This window comes from Nyctereutes procyonoides, unplaced genomic scaffold (genome assembly GCF_905146905.1).
Source record: "Nyctereutes procyonoides isolate TBG_1078 unplaced genomic scaffold, NYPRO_anot_genome, whole genome shotgun sequence".
NCBI lineage: Eukaryota > Metazoa > Chordata > Mammalia > Carnivora > Canidae > Nyctereutes > Nyctereutes procyonoides.
Genome location: NW_026575131.1, coordinates 25039862 through 25061837, shown reverse-complemented (window position 1 = coordinate 25061837; position 21976 = coordinate 25039862). Strand labels below are relative to the sequence as shown.

Sequence of the window (21976 nt, the reverse complement as noted above, 5' to 3'; positions counted from 1 at the left end):
CAGAGGAGAACTCAGGCAACACCCTTTTTGAACTTGGCCACAGTAACCGGAGAAGGACAAACAGTGTATGTTCTCATTCATTTGGGGAATATGAATAATAGCGAAAGGGAATATAAGGGAAGGGAGAAGAAATGTGTGAGAAATATCAGAAAGGGAGACAGAACATAAAGACTTCTAACTCTGGGAAATGAGCTAGGGGTGGTGGAGGGGGAGGAGGGTGGGGGGTGGGGGTGAATGGGTGACGGGCACTGAGGGGTACACTTGACGGGATGAGCACTGGGTGTTATTCTGTATGTTGGTAAATCGAACACCAATAAAAATTAATTTATAAAAAAAAAAAAAAGAACTGAAGACTGCCTGGTGAGAGCATCTCTTACCCATCTTCTGCGGACCAGGTCTCCGCTGGGCTTTCTCCATCCCGTCCCACGGCTCCTTGTTACATCCGGTGCAGAGCTGGGGCTGCCTGCACGTAACGCCATGAGCGTCCACCTCTGCAAAGAGGCTTGCGTCTCTTGGACAAACACCTGCAGTAGATTCCCACAGTTAGAAATGAGGGGCTCACTCCTCAGAGTCAGCCTGATGAGAACAAGTGGCAAGGCTACTAAAATGGTCCTTTTTACAATGTTCTTTACGGTGGTAGGTGCCTGGGCTGACCAGCAAGGAGCATTTGTAACAGGCTTCCCCGCAGGCAGGCCTTTTGGTGTTCAGAGCCGTGCTGGCGAGCAGTTCTTAGAAGGACAGACCTGCCCCTGCAAGCATGCAGTCTCCCCTGTAGAGGTAGCTCACCCTAGGAGAATGTTCTAGTAGCAGACATGGGGCCACAGAGCAGGCCTGGGCCTATCCCCTACTCAACGAATGGGTTGCTTTCAGGACCTGTAATGCCCTTTGCGGCTTCTTATTTCAATCCTACCTCATCCTGACTAGGATGTAAGCCCCATGTAGTAACTTCCCAGGGGTTGGATTTTTAAAACCTTGCAAACCATGCACAGGGCAGGGCTAAGAGAACCCGACAGAAGGCTTGAGTCGGCCAGCTTTCTGGGTCAGATGTGCTCGACGTACAGCCATGCACCTGCCCTGGGAAGGGGCAGGAGGCTCCTGAGGACATGGCCACGTCAGGCTCTGAGGCCTTACCGTTGCTCTCGATGTGCCCAGTGGCCTGATGGCCACCCTCAGTCCTGGTCACAGTTTCCTGTCGGTCAGAAAGAGTCCCCTGAGAAGAGAGGTAGCTTGGAACATCCGGCGGCACAATGGTTTCATCTGCAAGGAGACATGATGGTCAAATACCAGGTACCCTGATCTTTTGTGGTGATAAGAAATGAAAACACTTGTTAACGTCAGGCCCAGACAGCAGAATCTGTCAACAGCAGCCGCCCAGGCTGTGTAGAGAGCTTGTCTGGAGGGCCCAGCTTAGCCTCGCTCCCCACCTGGGTGCAAAAATGGAGCAGTCAGAGGTCTGAGCCCGCAAAAGAGAGCGCAGTGATGGCAGGGGAGCCAGGACTAGCAGAAGCACAGTACCGTGAGGTCACTGCGGCAACAAGCCAGCACACGGCGGCCACCAAGCACGGGCCAAGGGTGCCCCTGTGGACCTGCCTCCTCTACGGACAGCACCGCTCTTCTCCCCTTGGCGAGCTCAGCCAGCAGCGGCTAACCTGTGTTGGTGACACTGTACTCCTCACTCTTCTTCCTGGTCTGGTAGATGATGCACACCCAGACCAAGGACGTCAGGACGATGCTGCACACCACTGCGATGGTGAAGATGCCCACAGTGGTGCCATCCTTCCTGCAGCCAGGGGCGGGCAGGATGCTCAGCTGGCTGTGCGCCCGCTCCGTGCCCAGGGTGTTGGAGATCTCACACGTGTACTGGCCCGCGTCCTCCACTACCACGTTCTGAACGATAAGCAGCTGGTTGCCGGGGGTGAAGTGGTGCCGCTCAGTGAGGCTCAGGGGGCGGCCCCCCTTTAACCAGGTGATGCGGGGGGTGGGGTTCCCGGTCGCTTTGCACTGGAGAGCCACCGTCTCTCCCATGGACACCACACGGTCTTCCAGAGGTACCACCAGGGACGGGCTTTCTGCAAGAAGTCAGAGGAGACCATATGGTTATTCTGTGGGCCTGCCCTGTCTTCTGGACAAAGGACAGTCCAACTCCTCAGTGAAGTGCCACTTGAGATCTTTTACCAGAGTGGCGAGCTTTTTAGAAGACCGAACACAATGACTAAATCATTACCATCCTGGGGGGGTGGCTTCAACAAGGAGGGGGAACTAACCCCGAGCCACACAGAAACCCCTCCTCCCCCACCTCTCCTGGGCCAGGCCTCTATTCTTCAGCAGGCCAGGTCTAGAATGTTCCATATCAAAGCTCTATAAAAAATACTCCCTTAATTCAGTGGCTATCTTAAAAAAAAAAAAAAACACTTGTTCAAGAAAATGTTAGCAGCTCAACATCTCAACATTTTATTTTTATTTATTTTTTTAATTTTTATTTATTTATGATAGTCACAGAGAGAGAGAGAGAGAGAGAGGGAGGCAGAGACACAGGCAGAGGGAGAAGCAGGCTCCATGCACCGGTAGCCCGATGTGGGACTCGATCCCGGGTCTCCAGGATCGCGCCCTGGGCCAAAGGCAGGCGCCAAACTGCTGTGCCACCCAGGGATCCCCAACATCTCAACATTTTAAACAACTAGAACCAGGACACCACACTCAGCCACTGTAGGTTCCACAGAAGCGTTTGAGAACCTCGCCACTAGGTATCTGTGCTATTCGAGGGCCCTCTCCCACATCCGCACACGTGTACTCATATACTTAGGGGAGGAGTGGTCGAACCAAAGACTGTCAGGGTGGCGTTCACGGAAACGGTGCCGGCCGAGTTCTGGGCGGTACAGCTGTAAAGCCCCATGTCCTCTATCTTCACATTTGTGATGAAAAATACATCATCATCGGGCATGACGTGCATGCGTCGTTCACGAGCAGCAGGGAAATCCGTGCCTCCATCCTTCTGCCAAGCGATCTGGGGGTTAGGGTGGCCGGTGGCTGCACATTCAAGACGGGCCGTGGTGCCGGTGCGGATGGCAAGGTCGTGGGGGATTTTGGTAAATGACGGCAACACTGCAAAATACATACCGTCAGGCTCGCATTAAGGAAAAGCAGGATGCAAAGGCCGGACAATCCTCTGGGAAAGAGACCTCCCGCTCTATATGGGGGTGTCCCCTCCCCACCCTTTGTGCCAAGGCTGGGCTAGAACAGACGGTGGGAGTGCCCACCGCCTTTGAGAGAGGAGCAGTAGGCTTCCCAAAACTGCCCAGCCTCTTCCTTCCAGGGCTGGCTCTCTCGTTAACCCAAGACTGCTCTCAGCCCCCTAAGATGGAAACTTTCTATGAAGCCATTCCCCTTTGATCCCTTATGAGGCAATCTTTCCATATGGAGATACCCCATAAATGCTGGGGTCTGACACTTGCCTGCCTTAAGTAGCCACCGGAACAGAGCCCGGGAAACAAAGGTATCTGCTCCAATAGGATGTAATGAGAGCAGGAAGGAAGACCAGCCCTCTCCCTGGGCAGAGCAACAGGATGGCCCTTCCCTCTTGAAGAAACCCATGGAGGGGAGGGGTGTTGGGGCCACGTCACTGGATGCTCACGAGCTATAGGCAGTTGGTTAGCTTATTTCTGCCACATACTCCCTGACCCAGCAGTTAGCATCCAGCACAGACCGGGCATCACTGCAGTTCCCATCAAGGTCATTTCAGTGGGAAGTCTAACTGCTCACGGAGCTTTTGATAACAAAGAGGACTCCTTCAGGATAAGCCAAGACAGTAGGCCAAAGTGGGGTAAAGACTGTGCTTTCCTGTGATCTTTAAGGGCTTCAAGACACGGTGGTTCCAGCACTTTTTAACGGGAGGTTTAATCAGGTTACTGTGGTGGGTGGGGGCTTACCTACTCTAGCTATTGACTTGTCTTCTACCCTAAACTCACTCTAACAAATAGCAGCCCTGAGAAAAGCCACCTTGATAGGCTCTAAAGCTCAGAGGGCAAGAGCTTCCCTACAGTCAGGGTTTGCTTGGGATCTGGATATCAGACGTCAAAGTTTGCAAAGAATAATAAATGGATAAAAATACGAGGCTTGGGCCCATAATTTCATTGAACATAACAGCTGGATAGAAAATAAGTCTTCAAAAACAGGTAAATCACTGAGAAAAAGCCTTCATGAAATCTACAAAACTTGCTCGGGGGCCAGCCGGGTGCTAGTGATACAGTAATGTGCCAGTGAAGCTGCGTGTCTCCTGTCTGTATCCTTCCCACCCGGATCACAGAGAAGCACGGGTGGCTCTAGAGGACTCCTACACTGGAGTGAACAGCACTTCCTTACCATTCACAATGAGCCTGGCTTTGTGGGAGTAGGTAGAACCGAAGTGGTTGGTGATGACACACTGGTAGCGGCCCTCATGTCCGAAGGTGACGTGGCGCAGGTGCAGGATGGTGGTGTACTCCATCACCTTCCCATCCTGTGTGCGGACGTGAGCAAAGTTCTCCATGTCGGCATTGGCCAGAACCTCGTTGTCCTTCTTCCAGGCAAATGTCATCGGGGAGCTGCTGCTGCTGGCTGCTGAGCACGTGAACCGGATGTCCTTGCCCACAACAGCCATAGTGGGCTCTGGCTGGGTGATAATCTGTGGCTTTGGTAAGTCATCTGGGGAGAGGAGAGCCAAATTTAAGAGTCTCCCACCCAGGTTCTCAGGACACAGAGGGACCACATCTTTCAGGGTCTCTGCTTGCCCTCAGCTCCACCAAACACTGTAAGCGACTCATACCACGGATATCTGGCCTTATCCAATTATAAACCTCTGGGCAGTATCACCTCTATGACCAAACTCCTTGATTACAACAAACCCATCCACTGGCATGCGTGTACCAAAGCATGTATTTCAAGAATTTCCATGAGAATGCCACGGTTCGCCTCACTTGCTAACTACCTTAACACAGAACACACTAACAGAGTCAGGAAGTGATTCTCATCAGTCATGACTGCATAGACCTTACCCACAAACTTCACTCCAAAAGGAGTGGAGTAGGAAGCACTTCCAGAATGCGAGACAAACTCTTCCAAAAATCTGCACCTCCATGAAAGCCACAACAACACTAGCAAAAATGGTTATGATTAACTTTTTAAGAATTCCAGAAGGCTGTAACAACCAAAAGGCCCTAACAACCCATGGAGGGTTGACTCAAAAAAATGCCTGAATTTCAGGAAGGAAAATGAGCTTTGTGACATTCTAATTTAGCTTATGTTCCATCCCTCTCTTCCTAGCTTTGTGGTATCCTTAAAACCCAACAGCTTAACAACCACCGAGAGGGGCAGAATGGGTTTGGAGCCCCAACAAAAGCCCCATCCTCTGGCATTATGTGACCTGAGGCAGTTGGCTCAGCAAGGAAGCCCTATCCATTGGACATCTGATGGAAACAAGCAGCAGCCCATGGTGAGGCCATATCAGCTGAGGCCAAAAAGACACTGGCCAAAAGACTAGAAAAAACAGTGAATGAAATGCAGACCATGGGCACTGAAAAGGTCCAACATGTTCTTAAGGCTCTAGAAGGCCACGTGCATGTGCAGGGCAATATGCATACCCAAGACAGACCTGAGAGGATCCTCATTTCTTACCTGTGAGTATGGTTCGGTACTAAACAGGAAGTAGTGGCATACCGTCAACATACAACAGAGATGCTGGGCAGAGGATGAATGACTTTCCGAAGTGATTTAAGGATTTTCTGTCCAGTCATTAGCTAACCAGGGAGGGACTGTAGTGGCTGCACATAACAGACTACAATATTTGTCCAAACAAACAATTTGTCCAAACAAATTGTAATGATAAACAGAACAACAGCAAACCAGGGGGAAGACAGAGGAGAATCTGATCTCTGGAGTTGCCATATTATTTTAAAGGCTCAGTTTCCAACAAAAAAAAAAACTACAAAACATGCAAAGAAACGAAGAAAAAGCAATCCATGGAAATTGTTCTTGGGGAAGCCCAGATCATGGACTTAATAAAAACCTTAAATTGGCTTTATAAGTATGTTCAAAGAACTAAAGGAAATCACGTCTAAGAAAATTAAAGGAGAAGTATCTGAATACTTTCACACCAAACACCAATAAAGAACTAGAAATTAGGGCGCCTGGGTAGCTCAGCTGTTGAGAGTCTGCCTTTGTCTCCGCGTGATCCTGGAATTCTGGGATCGAGTCCCACACTGGGCTGTGAGGAGCCTGTTTCTCCCTCTGCCTGTGTGTCTGCCTTCTCTCTGTGTCTGTCATGAATAAATAAATAAAATATTTTAAAAAAATAACTAGAAATTGTAGAAGTAAACCAAATATAAATTTGGGAGTTTGAAAGTATAATAACTGAAATGAAAAATCCACCAGAGGGGCTCAAAAGCCCAACTGAGCAGGTAGAGAGTTAGTGAAGTTGAGACTATCCAATCTAAGAAACAAAAAGCAATGAAGGATAAGGAATAGTCAGAAAGACCTGTGGGATAGCATCAAGTACAAAACATACAAATAATGGGAGCCCAAGAAGGAGATAAAAGAAACAGAGTATTTGTAGAAATAATAGCCCCAAACCTCTCAAATTTGATGAAAAATAGGCATTTACAACCATCCAAGCAGCTCAATGAACCCAAAAATTAAAACTCATAGGTCTCCACCCAGAAATTTAATAGCAAACTGTCAGAAGTCAAAGACAATCTTGGAAGCAACAGGAGAGCTGTGACCCATCACATACAAGGGATCCTCAGTGACATTAGCAGCTGATTTCTCATCAGAAACCATGGAGGTGAGTAGGAAAACATGGTCAAAGTATTGAAAGAGACTGTCAGCTACGAATTCTATATCTAGCAAAACTGTCCTTCAAAAGTGAAGGAGAAATTAAATCACTCTCAGATTTAAAAGCAAAAAACCTGACATGCACTGCTACCACACCTGCCCTACAAGAAATATTAAAGAGAATCCTTCAGGCTGAAATGAAAGGTCACAGTAGTAACTCAAATTCACACAAAGAAATAAAAAGCACCATTAAAATAACTACATATGTAAGTATACAAGTACAGAATATTTTTGAAACACTCTTCTATCTGATTTAAAAGGCAACTACATAGAGCAACAATCACAAAACCGCGTTGATAGGCTTGTGATGAATAAAGATGTAATTTACATGACACCAGTACCACAAAGGAGCAGCTCCACAAATGGAGCTTAGTAGGAGCAAAATTTTGTAATCACTGAGATTAATTTCATTTTAATCTGAACTAGATTGTTTTAAGATGTTAATTATAATCCCCACAGCAATCATTAAGAAAGTAACTAAAAAAATAGTAAAATAAACAAGAAGGGAATGAAAATGGTACATCAAAAGATACCTAATACGAAACCAGTCAGTAATGAAGACACATAGGAACTAAAAACCTAAAATACACAGGAAACAAACAGCAAGCAGTAAATTCTATCCTATCAGTGATTACATTAAACAAATCAATTAAACCTTCTGGTCAAAATGCAAGATTACCAAAATGGGATAAAAATCCATGACCCAGCTACATGTTTTTTTTTTTTTTTAAGAGATACACTTTATATTCAAAGTCACAAATAGGAACAGCTGCCAAAAGAGAGCTTTGGTATCTAATTATCAGATAATATAGACTTTAAGACAGAAAGGGTTAACTAAGGAGAAAGAGTAACTTCTTATAATGTAAAACGATCATCTCTAAAGACTAAACATCAAACACATGTGCGTCTAACAGAGCTCCACAAAACAAGAAGCAGAAACAGAAAACCGAAGAAACAGACAATGCAACAACAGTTTGTACAATTCAATACTCCATGTTCAATGAGGGATAGAACCATTAGGCGGATCAACAAGGCAACAGAAAACTTAAATGACACCATTAGCCAAATAGACCTATCAGATATCTACAGAACATTCCACCCTACCACAGTAGAATAAACATTTTCAAGTGCACGTGGAACATTCTCCAACAGACCATATGTTATGCTAAAAAAAAACCAATCTCGATAAATTTTTAAAAAGACAGAAATGCTACAAAGTGTCTTTAATGACAGTGAAATGAAGTCAGGAATCAGTATCAGAAGGAATACTGGGAGTCTAATTTGTGGAAACTACACTCCACTTTTGTAAGTTGAAGAAGAAATCATAAGACAAATTAGAAAATATTTTGAGATGAATGAAAATGAAAACACAAGTACCAAAACTTAAAAGCTCAAGCCTAAAACCATGCTTCTAGATTTAGAGCTGTAGATGTCTACATTAAGAAAGTTCTCAAATTAATGACCTCATCTTCCTCTTTAAGAACTCAGAAAAACAAGCTATATCCAAACCAAGCAAGAGGAAATAATAATTAGAGCAGAAATAAACGACAAAGATGGAGGAAAAAAAAATCAACGAAAACAAGTGTTACTTCTTTGAAAATACAAAATTGAAGACTCTAGACTCGCAGAGTTTGGGGTGATGGGGAGAAAATTTCAAACACTAAAATTAGGAAAATAAAGAGGGTACATGACGACGAACCTTACAGCAATGAATGAGAACACTATGAACCATCTGCATGCTAACAAATGAGATAACCTCATATATGTACAACTTCTGAAAAAGACAAACTATCAACTGACTCAAGAAAAAATCCAAATAGAGAAACAAATTTTAAAACTTCACATAAGAGGCCAGATCCAAATGACTACACTGATAAATTTTATCCAAAATTAAAGAATAATTACCACTAATCTTTCACATATTCTTCCAAAAAGATAGGTGAGGAGTGAACAGTCCCTGACTCTACTGTATAAGCCAAGTATTCTCAGATAACAAAATTAGATAAAAACAAAATTAGAGACCTTTATGGAAAAGGAGAAAAAAAAATCCCACGTGATCACTTAACAGATGCAGCAAAAAACATTTGACAAAGTTAACACCCTTTCATGATGAAAATACTCAACAAATTAAAAATAGAAGGGCATTCCTTAACCAGATAAAGGTCATCTATGAAAAGTGCACACCATCCTATCTAATGGTCAAAGACTGTATGCTTCCCCCCCCATCAGAAGAGACGAGAGCGTCTGCCCTCACCACCTCTACTCAGCACTGCACCCTAGCGCAACCACACCAGAAAAAAGCTATCGAAATTGGAAGGGAAGAAGTAAAACTGTCTTTTGCAAAGGACATAACAATAAAATACAAAGAGAATCTTCAGCAATTCAGTAAAAACCTATCAAAATTAAGAAATGATTTCAACACACTTGCAGGATACCATTCACTCCTTGTTAGTGGGAATATGAAATGGTGCTGCTCAAGAAGTTAACAGAGTTCTCTCTATGACCCACAATTCTGTTCCCAGGTGTGCACTCAAGAGAATTCACGTAAAAATTTACATGTGAATGAATGTTCACAACATTATTTATAACAACCAAGAATTAGAAACAACCTAAATGTCCATCATCTGACGAATGGCTAAATAAATGTTTATCTATACAATGTAATATTCAGCCATTAAAAAAAAATAATGAAGAAAAATGAAGTAAGGGGGCACCTGGGTGGCTCCCTGGTCAAGCATTCGATGATTTCTGCTCACGCCATGATCTCAGGGTCATGAGATCAACCCCTGAGTCAGGCTCTGTGCTGGGTGTGGTGCCTGCTTAAGATCCTCTCTCCCTCTCCCTCTGACCCTCCCCAACACCAACTCATGGCTTACTCACACTCTCTCTCTTCCCCCAAAATAAAAAGAACTAATACATACTAAAAACTTATGCTAAATTTAAAAAGCTCATCATAAAAGACCATATATTGTAGGATTCCATTTATATGAAACATCCAGAACAGAGAAATCCTAGAGATACAATGTAGAGTAGTGGCTGCCAGGACCTGGACACAGGAGAGTAGGGTGTGACGCCTGTGAACCTGGAGTTTCTTTTATTGGTGATGGAAATGTTCTAAAATTAGTAGTGAGGAGTATACAGCTTTTCAAAATTCTGAAGACTATTAATCAGCACATTTAACACAGGTGATTGTTATGTATGTTCATGATACATCATCACAGTAAATATCCAAACGTTTTCATGCCCTCCAAAAAGAGACTCCCTACCTTTTAATTATCATCCCTTCTCCCTCCACCCTAAACCACCAGTAATCACCAACCTACCTACCACCCGCCCCTGCAGCGGTCCCTAAATGGGGACCTATTCTAGACATTGCATTCACTCCTTCTGGACTTGCCATATGGAAGGAATCATAGAGGGTATGGTCTTTTGTGGTGGCTTCTTTCACTTTACATATTTCAAGGTTCATCTATGTATGAACGATTCCTTTTTATGGCCGAATAATACTCCAGGACGTGGCTATACCGTATTTTATTTACTCAAGTGATGAGCATTTGGATTATTTCCACTCTTCAGCTATTCTGAACAATGCTGCCACGAGCATTTGTGTCCAAGTTTTATGCAGACATATTTTTGTTTCTCTTGGGTACACAGCTAGGAGCAGGTTATCCCAATTAAGTTTAATTGAGAAACTTCCAAGCTGTGTTCCAAGGGGGCTGCACCATTCTGCATTCCCACCCGCAGTGCAAGAGGGTTCAATTTCCCACCATCCTCACCAATACTTGTTATCTGACTTTTTGATGCTAGCAGTGCGCATGAGTGTGAAGTGGTAATTTTTCCATTTTATAAAAAAGGAGGGGGAAGACTCCCACACAGCTTAAAACTCTGATCTCTTGCCAGGTGTTTTTCACGATTCCCATTTAGAGCCGGTGACTGTTTTGGTGGTGAGCCTGAGCTACGATGTGGAGGCGGGGCTAGGGAGCAGAGGGCTGCTGGATCCCGGAACATGCCAGGGCCACAGGCCAGAGGCAGGGCAAGGCAGGGCCAAGTCCCACCCTGGCTTATCCAAAGGGGCAGATGATGCCCTGTGACAGGAAAAGGGAGGAAGGCACAGAAAGCTCCACTGCAGGAAGGTTGATTAACGGTTTGATGGACAAGGCCCAGCTCCCGGTGAACAGTGGATTGCACAATCATTTTGTCCTAGGGAACGGGAGCTAGATGCAATTTTACATTCTGCACAGAGGTCCCAACAGACTGATCAGTACAGAAAGTTCATTTTGGAGGGCTGTACCTCACTGGGTGTTCTTAAGGCTTCTTGCTGGACTGGATTAGCACACAGGAGGGCAAGCCTATGTATAGAAATGGTGGTGGACGGAGGTGTAAAGAGGGGGCAGCTGTACTCAGACTTCAGCAGGCGCATCGACTAACGCTCTGCCCCAGAAGCAGGATGGAGAAGGGGACTGCAGGGGTCCCCACCCTGCTGGGAAGCTCCTGGTGAGGATCATCACACCCAAGGCACACCCCATACCGACTGGGCAGGGGACAAAAGTCAGGTGGACTCACGCCTGCACAGGAGTTCTGATCCCACCTGCTTAGTGGGGATCACCTTCTGATTTCACCCTCACTCCTGCTTAGAAACCAGGAACCACTTGGAATTCATCTCATTCTCTGACCACGTCTCATCGATCAAGAGGCAGTGCATTTCGGTTGGAGTGTGGTGTGTGTGCGCGTGCACAGAGTCTCCAGCCGGTCGGCATCTTCTGTGTTCTTTGCAACCAAACCTGGGATTCCCATCACCCCTGGTCACAAAGATGGCAAGACCCATGCTCCAACGGTCAGAAGGGAAAAAGAGCGTAAAGCTACGAGTGCAGATTTCAGTGGTTTGGAGAAACAGCAAGAGTGCAAGTCAACAACAAGGAATTATTTTTACTACAGTAACTGTTCTCCTGAGACTTGTTCTTCCTGTGTTTAACCTTTCATTCTTGGGGCTGGAAAGAAACACACATTAAAACCCCAGCCTCATACACTGAGTAAATTCACAGCTCAACCTGGGCTCTAGAGCCGTCTTGAGACAACACAACTTTCTTCCAGTAACTGATTATTCTGATTTGTAACTGAACCAACACAGGCTCCCTTCTGATTAAATGCACAGACTCCACGAACCACATAATGAGGCGTCTCTACAGTAAATACTATGTGTGGTTTCAGTGGGAAATAAATCGCATCCAGGAGCTGACTGGTAACCAGGAATTGGGGTTTACTCTGATCACAGCAGTCACTCCCATAATGAGAGGTTCTTCCTGGCCTCACTGCCCTTCATGAAAAAAAAAAAATCACGAAGACAATCTTACCACACACAAAACTCTCCGGCGACACGGAGAAGATGCTCTGGCCCTTCAGCGACTCTGGGTGCGCGCAGGTGGCCGTCACGAAGGCCTGCAGCGTCCTGCTCAGTAACCACGGCGGCAGCCACTTCAGCTGGCAGTCACACAGGAAGCTGTCACTGCTAATACGGCTGAAAGCAAAACAAAAGGGACATCTGAGGTGGGACCTCAGGAAAGGGATATTCCCTCAGTCCCCTCTGACGACCGTCTGTTGTTAACACCAGCAATCCAGAAAGGGAGATTTTTCTCCCAAGTTCCTCTCCAGTGACCTAGGGCAGGACATACCATCTACTTGAGGATTTTCATGATGTGCATCTCTGGCTCGGACGTTAGAGAGGGAACCCAAGACCTGGCCTTTCTACCAAGCTCCCAGGTGACGCGGACACCACGGCCTTAATGCCCCATGGCGTACCCCACCCCCGGAGTTCACACATCTTCAATGCCAGGCACTCCCTGCTCTAATCTGCCCTGGGGGGTGGGGGGCACCAGCTCGCCTCGTGCAGCCACTGCCCATCTGACGGGGTGAGGAGCTGTCCCCTCTCTACTCCCCGCCCCCCCACTCCTGATCGGCTACTGGGGCTTCCAAACCCCATCTGAAACTGTGACCTAAATTCTGAAACAAGTTCCGAGGAGGGCTCTTTTTCTATATTGCTGTTGGGTTTTTATTTGGCAAAGATGAAGGTTTCCTTACTTCCAAAACGTAAGCCTCGCCGGCGGTTGCCTGCCTGCGTGTTTACCTCTACGCCACGGCGATTCAGGAGGCAGAAGTCGGCCCGCCCCCTGAACAGTGCTTGCTGGTTAATTGCCACTGCCCAGGGAGCATGAGAATGCACAACTTTGGTTTCGTGAGGCTCCAACCAAAACAGAGAATATTTTCTTTTTCATTTCTCAGCAACTGAGGATAAGCTTTTTAAACAGAAATCGGAATCGCCATCTCAGCGGACATTCCTTCCCGAGGAGTCACAAGAAGACAAGTCAACCGAAGAGTCTAGCTGCCTGTTCTTGGAGGGCTCCAGGCCGGAGCCGGAGCGGAGGAAACCCGGGCGCCCCTGTAAGGAGCAGCCGCCTGCACGGCCACAGAAGGGGTGCACGCCTGTCCCGAGCAGGTCCACAGCATCACATGAACCTCCTCTCCTCCACCCCCTCCCCCCCACGGTCCTCACGTGTCAACAGGCCACCAAATGCCCGGCTTTCTGTCTTCCTCTATCCATCCGCGCTTTCTCACGAGCAGAGAACTGTCAAATTAGTAAGCGACAAGGGGGAGTGCAGTGCAAGCCCGGGAACCGCTGCAAGCCCAAGTCAGGGACACCTCCTCTTCCGGCCCCTTCCTCCCGGCTCCCAGGTGAGCCATCTGATACTAAAATACTTTTGGAAGGTGCTTTTTCAAAGACTGAAATAATTGACCTCAGAGCCACTCTAACTGGGATGTTTGGCCACATCTGACCTTTACATCAGCATCAGCTTTTTCTTCTTAACAAGTTCTACATTTGTCCTTGCTGGGCAGGTAGCCCTGCGCTCGGAGGTGTCGCCCGAGGGCTGTTCCACAGTGGAGTGGTGCGGAGTGGTGCGGGGCCGGGAGGGCTCCCACAGCCAGCCCTGGGGTAGCTGCAGGCCTGGCTCCCCAAACGGGCGCCTGCCACAGGGGGGCTGGGGGGGGAGACCCCACGTCCACGCCACCCAGAGAACGGCTCTCCCGCTGTCAGCAGCACCGTCACAGGCTCCCCGTCACACAGCCACGGGGCACAACTGCCCCCTTCTGTGTCACCAGCAGGAAGGCCTGAGTCAAGTCTCGAGGAAGCCACTGGGCTGTGGCTGTGAGAGCTGAGGCACTTGCGTGGGGGACAGGGACCTATTTCACTTGAGCCCCAGGAACACAGCAAGGAAAGCAAACCTGGCATCTATCATTGATCAGAAACGCGTGTGGCAAGAGTTACAGCCCACGCTGCGTAGTGCCGGCCTGGCTTGCTTCAGGTTTCCTACCTTCTCCACAGGGAAGCCTGCCTCACACAGAGGAGACGAGGCCTCAGAAGAGAGTGGGTAGTCGGGGCGGAGAGAAAACTTTCCTAAGGAGCAAGGCAGGACCCACAAACAGGGGCTTCTGGGTGGCTCAGTTGTTAATTCAGGTGTCTGACTTTTGACTTCAGCTCAGTCATGATCTCAGGGTCACGAGACAGAGCCTGGTGTCGGGCTCTGTGCTGAGTGTGGATCCTGCTTGAGATTCTCTCTCTTTCCTCTGCCCTTCCCCCCAGCTCTCATTAGCATGCGTGCTGGTTCTCTCTCTCTCTTGAAAAAAGAAAAAGGACTAACAAGACAGATGAAGAACAAGTCCAGCCACACAGTAAGGACCCCCAGACCTCCCCCCCCCCACACACACACACTCAGAGAGAGACAGAGACACAGGCAGAGGGAGAAGCAGGCTCCATGCAGGGAGCCCGATGTGGGACTCGATCCAGGTCTCCAGGATCACGCCCTGGGCTGAAGGCAGGCGCTAAACCGCTGACCCACCCAGGGATCCCCCCCACACTGCTCTAAAGACAAAGGTGAGGTTGGAAGACGGGACTGGGAACTGCCCGCAACCCCAAGGCTTTGCAGATTTCCACTACTCTTCCTTCTTGTCTGCTGCCAACAGGCACAGCTTTCCTCAACTCCCGCCTCCAGCCGTCCCATCACTCTGCTGGCTTACGGTGCATTTTCATGATTCCAGCTCAAAGTGTGTTTCTAATCATCGCTTGTGGAAATTTACCCAGAGAATGACTAAGTGCACAGTACAACCTGCCTTGATCAGATGGCGAAAGAAAATGACCAAGTGGAATTAACCGTTTCTCCCATCAGAGGACTGGGCCCAGGGCCAGCCACAGCAGGGCACATGCAGCGAGCAGCGGGAAACCCAGGCAGGGGCCGAGGCTGATCCTCCAGAACCACACTGGAGCATATTTTTTTGGGGGGGGGTAGTCCTAAGCACCTGGAAGGGGCCAGTTCTTCCCAACTAGAAAAGTATCTCAGGAAACCTCAATTTTCAGGGAGGCCAGAAGGAAAATCTCCGTGTCCTTCCCTTTTTCTCTCAGAATACCCTCTTCCCATTTAATCAGATTACTTCCAATGTTATATTTGAAAAATTGCAAAGAAAAGTTGAAAGAAGTACACGTGAACACTCACCACCTAAGATCCTGAACCTTCTGAGAAAGAGCAGCTACTCAACAGCTACATAAATGCCATAAAGCAGGTGCCTAAAGGCGTCCCGTCCCCTCACTTATCTGGAGGAATGTCACCCAGGGCCTGCTTTCATCTTAAAGTATGGGAACTCCGCCTTCCTGCTTCCCCGTTTCTCCCTGGGGCCCACCAGGAGTGGCTCAGGAATGAGGATGAGGTCAGGACACAAAGACAGCCATCCTCTGGCATCCACCCTTCTGTCAACTCTTCTAAGAGCCAAAAGCCCAATCTTTCGGAAACTAATACTACAGCTAGACTTTTTTGGTTGCAGAATCAGATTAACGTATAGGAAGAAGAAAGGAAGCACGGGTGTTGCCACCTGAATACCCAGACGAGCTCCTTGGCCAGAGCCCAGGGCACAGGCAAGCTCTTCCAACCCTCGTTAACCCAAGAGCCCGTGGTGAACGTCTACGGCGGCAGCACCACCACCTACGGCAGCTACCTGTAACCGTCCCCCACATTCTCTCTGCCTCGCTCATCGGCCAGCACACTCATTCTAGAAGCCCTTCTCAATACAGCTGCTCCATTTTACGCAAATCTAAATGAGGAAAATTTGCCCTCGACATCATTAAAGGGATGATTATACATTTTCTAGAAGAGAATTCATTTCATGTCACTTAGAGCCATGGTTAGTAAACTATGGCCTGCAGGCCCGGTTTTCGTGAATAAGAATTTACTGGCACACAGCCACGTCCATCCATTCATGTATTATTTATGGCGGCTCTCTGTGACAACAGTGCAGTTGCCATGACAGGAGCCGTGTGGCCCACAAAGCTGAAAATACTATGTGACCCTTTAGGAAAAGGTGTGCTGACCCTAACCCAGAATAAGCCTCCATGGGGCACTTTTTTTAAGGACAACCTACCCACAAATACAAACGGCCCCATCGGGCATATGAACGGAGGCATCACGGAATAAAGGCACTTCTAGCTCTGAATTCTCCGCTCAGGCTAGCCAGGGCCATGGAGTCCCAGGTACTTACAGCTCCTTGAGATTCTTCATCTTCACAAAGGCATCAGACTGGACAGATCTGATCGCATTCTCTCCAAGGTTCCTGCAAAAGAACAGTCTTTACTTATGCAGACAAACCCTGGGCACCCTTCAAGTCAGCCATGTGTGGAGCTGAGAGGCTCAGGAACTTTCAGGGTAGTCCCGGTTTCACCTGTGTGCCAGAGATACGAGCCAGACCCCACGTCCCAAGTCCACTCTACGTGGCTGGGACAAGCACGTAGGACAACCTCGGAGGCACGCCAGCCTGGGGGCAGCATCAAAGCTGGCTTGAGACCCGCTCAGCAAGTCAGCAGGCAAAACCTTTCCGAACAGAATTCAGGTTGAACTGGACTCCCAAACAAAACAGACGAAGAATCAGGTACTAGGGGCATCTGCCCTCGATGGTGACAATATCTGCCACTCTGCGAGCTGGCTCCATCCTCTTCCTCCCAGGCGCCCAGAGGCAGCCACAGCAGGAGAAACCCTCCTGGCCAAGCCCCCCATGTGCTCGGCCCGGTGAAGCTGCTGCAGCAGGGCGGTCAGCCTGGGCCGGGCCAGATCGCCTGCACCGAGGTGAGGAGCCTGGGGTCTGTGGAGGAGCCAGGGCCATGGTGAGGCAGGGCAGGAGCGGGGAGGAGGAGGTATTTATCCAAACAGCAGCCACGTTAATTAGGAGCTCACCGACTGGCCATATGTTCTGTAACTGTTCCTGGCATGGGCAAAATAAAGGCCAAAGTTGAAGCTGACTTATAATGAGAAGGAAGCAGCTGGCGTTTCCAAATAGGCTGTTTCTCAGTTTACAAAGATGTGATTAAATTGCTAGCAGACTTCCCCGGCAGCCGCATTTGGCAGGCCAGTGGGTCAGGGAAGGTCTGGCGAGATACTCACAGGTGCTCCAAGCCTTCCAGCCCCGAGAAGGCTCTCTTAGCCACGGACTTGATCTTGTTTCCAAACAGAGTGCTGCCATTTCCAAACATCCAGAGACAGGGAAAACCCAAAAAACAAAAATGGAGGGGGAGAGACAAGGGAGGAATGGGAGAAAGAGAACACACAATTAGGGCACTGCCATCTGATAAGACTGTCCTGTGAGGGGCAGGTAGAAATCTGACCTGCACTCAGATTACGGGTCTGAAGTGTGCAGGCCTTCCCCCTTTCTGAAATAAAATACTTTTATCTTTATTCGAATTTAACAGCGATGACAGGTTGCAATTGCACACACCGTCTCCTGAAAAGGCTCCTTGCAGTGTTCAGTGGAAAACCCCCTCAACCAGCCCGGGCTATCTCTGTGGACCACCCACGGGCTTCATGGGAAAGAGGGGACTGATCGCCGTTCCAGGGAACAGCAGCGGAGTTGTGGAAGGGAATGCAAAGGCAGGGTGACCTACCACCCATGCTGAAAACTGGGGATTAAAGGTTCCCAAAGGAGGCAAAAAGAGGGCAGGAAAATGCTCTTTGCACCTGAGACGCACCCTGGTAGCCAAGATGTGGCCACAGTGAGCTGTGCCTCTGCCTGTGGGAAGGCCCCTAGGGGGTGCAGGGCGGGCCTGCAAGAGCCTTTCGGTAGCAAGAGCCCAGATGCGTTGCTGCTGCTGTTGAGCGCAGATTTCAAATGATGCCCGAGGTTCATTAAATCCCAGACAGGTAGTCAAAGGTCAGCCTCCAAGGTTATCAGATACCTGTACCCCCGGACTGCCCACCCGTGAGAAGGGGCCCCTACTTCCAGGCAATTCCAACCACAACCTCCACAGGAACTACCCAGAGTTTTCCCAGAAACCAAAACCTGGCCCCTTGCAACACACACGGAGCAAAGGAATGCTGTTTCTGCTGCTGGGCTACGTGGTCCGAAGGAAAGCCTGTTTGGGGGGGTGAGGGGCACCCTCCTCACCGGCAGACACTCTGGTGATAGCCCAGCGGGCATTCCCTCCACCTCCTGCAGGCGCACCCCAACGCCATGCCGACAGATTCGCGGGCTCTCCAACCTGACGCCCAGTGCCATCATCTAAAGGGCTCCTAGGAACGGGGGCCGCTGCGGAGCCCGAGTCCCAGCTCCGGGAGGGGTGGCAGGCGGCCCTCAAGGAGCCCCGGTGCCGTCTGGGAGCCCACCGACCACCGGAGATCTCCGCCGAGCCCAGGGCTACCTTCCAGGGCGGCCGGGCGGGAGCTGCCACACGGGCCCTGAGCTGCGGCCGACTGCTCGGGGCTCCTGGGGTCCCCCGGGCAAGCTCGGGGGGACCCTGGGACGACGGGGCTGTGCGTGGACAGGCCCGGCCAGCGCCACAAGCCACAGGAGGCACGTCCCCCGCCCTGCTCTCAGGGGCACTTGCAGGGGGGTGGCCGGGTCCCCCCAATTCACTAGAGAAGGCTCCTCCCCTCAGGGCCTCAACCAGCGGCTCTGAGCTCAGCCTTGCGTCTCCACCTCTGGGAGGCCGGCCGGCCCGAAGGCCGGGACCCCTCTGACTTCTCTTGTTCTCGGACACGGCCTGTGAGAACGTGAAAACGACCTCCTCCTAAGAGTTTCCGCGCGCTCTCTCCAGCTGAGGCTTTTATTCTAAAACAAATGACCCGAGCGACGCAGAAATCCGGTGGCCACGCTGACGGACGTTCCCTAACCACAAAGCTAGCCCAGCACCAAACCCAAGCATCTGCGAGAGCCTGCCGACTTCTCCCTTCCTCGGATCCCCCGGGCCGGTCACTGTGCTCCAGGTCCTAGTAAAACCTATTAACTGTTTAGGGAAATCTCCTGTAAACTAGATCCAGGAAAAAGCTGTGCTTTATTTCCTCCGTGACATATTAGTCACGTTGACCTCTTTTACAGTGAGGGCAGACTGTTATTTCTAATGGTAACAATAGCAATAAAACAAATTCTCAATTATGTGGGGGTTAATCATCCTGCTGGTGGATTAAAATACCCCCTTCCGTTCTCCAGGCGGACATCTGGGGTCGCGGCTCAAGCAGGCAGGCTGGGCCGGCTCCAGCCAAGAGTGGGGCTGCGGGGAGAAAGGAAGGCCGGGTCCACGGGCTGGGGGAGGCTCGTTCCGTCCTCACGACTGTGGGCGGCTGAACCTTGCCTGCACCTGATCTGGGGCTCCCAGAGAGAGGCCCCACAAGTCAGCCATCCACCCTCTTCCGCATCTCTGCTCCCAAAGGCCTTTCAGGTCTTGCTAACAGCCCTACGGATGCCGGGCGGGTGCTAAGGTGGTGCTTGTACTGACCCGAGGAGCCGTGCCCTGTTGACCCCACTCCCCTACCCCTCCTCTGCCTGTGACAGTGAATAGTCCCCTGTAGGCCCTGCCATCCTCCGTGAAGACAGGAGGGCAGCACCTACCAGGCCTGCCCTGCCTCACTGGCATCAGGAGGCCTCGTGGCAAGATCCAATTCTTCGTTTCTCCCACCACTCCCCTTTGCACACTCCCTGCCCCACCCCAGGGAGTGCCATGGAGAGAGCTGGAACCATGGGGCAGCCACTCGCCTGACCCTCCCATACACAAGCGACTGACCACTCCCCTCTGCTCCTACTTGTGCTCCAGAAAGCCTCCTTCCCGCCTCCCGTACCATGACCCTGCGCAGACCCCCAGGAAGTGTTCCACCAACATTATGAGTGGGGCCGTGGCGGCGAGGTGAGAGGTGAGCGAAATCATCACAGGTCAACTGGGCAAGCTCGCTAGAGCTGGTAACCTTCTCGCCCTGCCAGGAAGCTCAGACCGAAGAACTATCCAGTCCAGCTGTATTCCGCAAGTGGAAACATGAAGGGCAGGGCTGCGTCCAGCACATCTGCACAGAGGGAAGCCTTTTATGGCCCTGCTGCTCCCTTGTTCCTTCCTTGGAAAGGACTTTAATTTCGGTCTGACCTGCACGGCAGGAAGGGCCCAGGTCCTTGAACAACTGAGTGAAGGCAGGAACATCTCTGGTCCCATCCTCAATCCCCAAACACCTTCCTGCACGTGCTTCAAGGGCAAGCCCGCACCTGGTCGGAGGGACCCAGCGCCGACCGCAGCCCCACAGGATGAGGGAATCTGTGGCGTGACGGCCCTATAGAGGCAGCCCTTCTCTGCTCACACTCCAGACCCCAACGCCCCCACCACCAGGCTGCTCACACAGCGCAGCGCGGGGTCACGGCCGGGAGCTTCCAGGTGGTGCTTGAAGGGGACCAAAGGGAGGAGAGTCCAGCACTGGCCCCTTCCTTCCCTCGTCCATTAAGGGTTTCCTCGGCACCTTCTCACACCCCAGGGAGTGGCTTTTAACCAGAGCTGGGCCCCAGGTCAAGGGAAAGCGTATGCTTTTCCTTCTTTCCCCCTTTAACGGAGAAGATTCCACACACCGCCACAGCTGGAGCATCACAAACGCTACCCGTGCCCGTTACACAGCTGCACCCATCGCCCAGTGGTGCCAGTCTTCTCTCACCTCTGGAGCATCCCCCCGCCCAGCCCAGCTGGCGGAACAGGAATCCAGGTCACAGGCATCATGCCATTTTGTTTTTCCATCCAAGAGGAGGAGGATTTTTTTTTCTTTTGCAACATAACCACGAGACCATCCCATCTCAGTAAGTGCATATATTTAATCATATTAAGCAATTCCTGTCCCCATTTCCCCCAACTGTGTGCTTCCTGCCTTTATTCTAAAACATGAACAGAACCTCCGGCCCCAAGACTCTGATGAGTGGGGCTGGGTGGGAGGAGGCTGGAGACGGCATGTTTCACCAAGGTCCCCGGACTCTCGGGACCAGGTCAGCGTGGAAGGCGCTGCCCTCAGGGAGCCTGTGTCCAACGTGAGGCACACGGGCTAGGACTTGAGGTAGAACTGCTGAACCTGGTCCAGCGGGTGAAGAATGACAAAACACGGGAACACATAGCAGTGACGGGGAGAGGCAACGCCAGGCTCCAGGCGCAGGCCGCACTCCACAGAACCAGAAGCCCCAGCATCCCTGGGGCCACCTGCCCTCACGTGCAAGAGCCTCTGGGAAGCCCTGCTGCAGGTCCCACTGGGGGGGACAGACCCCACAGAGGCCCCAGTGGCGCTACCCGCCCCCCGTGCCCACTCTCCCACACCTGTCACTGAGGGCCCAGCCAGGCAGGCCCAGGGCAGTGAGGCCCTTGTAGGATGGCTGCTCGGCATCCTCGGCCCTCGTGGCACCGCCACTGTGCCGTCCTGGCTCTTCCCAGGCTTGCTAGGTCAAGGGGCCAGGAAGCGGGGAGGAGGGGGCACTTTTTTAGGGGAAGGAAAAGGAAGGCAGACCTTTGGTCACGCTGTCAGACGCTCACACTCTGCTAGGCTCACTGTCCCCAAGCAGGCTGGGGGCGATGCAGCGGGGACTGCCTCTGGCCATCTGCCCAGACCCTCCCTCCGACTTGCTAGTCAGTGGTCACGGTCCACTCCCGTTCCCACTCCTGGAGGCTCCTTGAGGCTGGTGACGCACAGAGGAAAGCAGGCGGGACGAGGGAGAGCAGCGCGAGCTCTGGAGCTGGACCGGCCGGCGCTGACCCTCCCCGCCGTGTGGTCTGCGGCAACATCCTTTCACCTGCCTTTCCTCG

General features: G+C 50.5%; 1 protein-coding gene across 2 annotated transcripts in view; it reads right to left on the bottom strand.

Annotated features, from left to right (window-relative positions):
* LRIG1 (leucine rich repeats and immunoglobulin like domains 1) overlaps positions 1-21976 on the bottom strand; it is a 115310-nt gene that overhangs the window by 5311 nt on the left and 88023 nt on the right. The window contains exons 10-17 of one of the 2 annotated variants that reach the window (XM_055342873.1): positions 17337-17408; positions 16441-16512; positions 12216-12379; positions 4360-4680; positions 2800-3102; positions 1650-2069; positions 1132-1257; positions 378-524 (exon numbers count right to left, since the gene is read on the bottom strand). In XM_055342873.1, coding sequence (XP_055198848.1) covers positions 378-524; positions 1132-1257; positions 1650-2069; positions 2800-3102; positions 4360-4680; positions 12216-12379; positions 16441-16512; positions 17337-17408 — 1625 coding nt within the window. The remainder of the gene's footprint in view (positions 1-377; positions 525-1131; positions 1258-1649; positions 2070-2799; positions 3103-4359; positions 4681-12215; positions 12380-16440; positions 16513-17336; positions 17409-21976) is intronic. The other variant, XM_055342874.1, reaches the window with a different exon arrangement.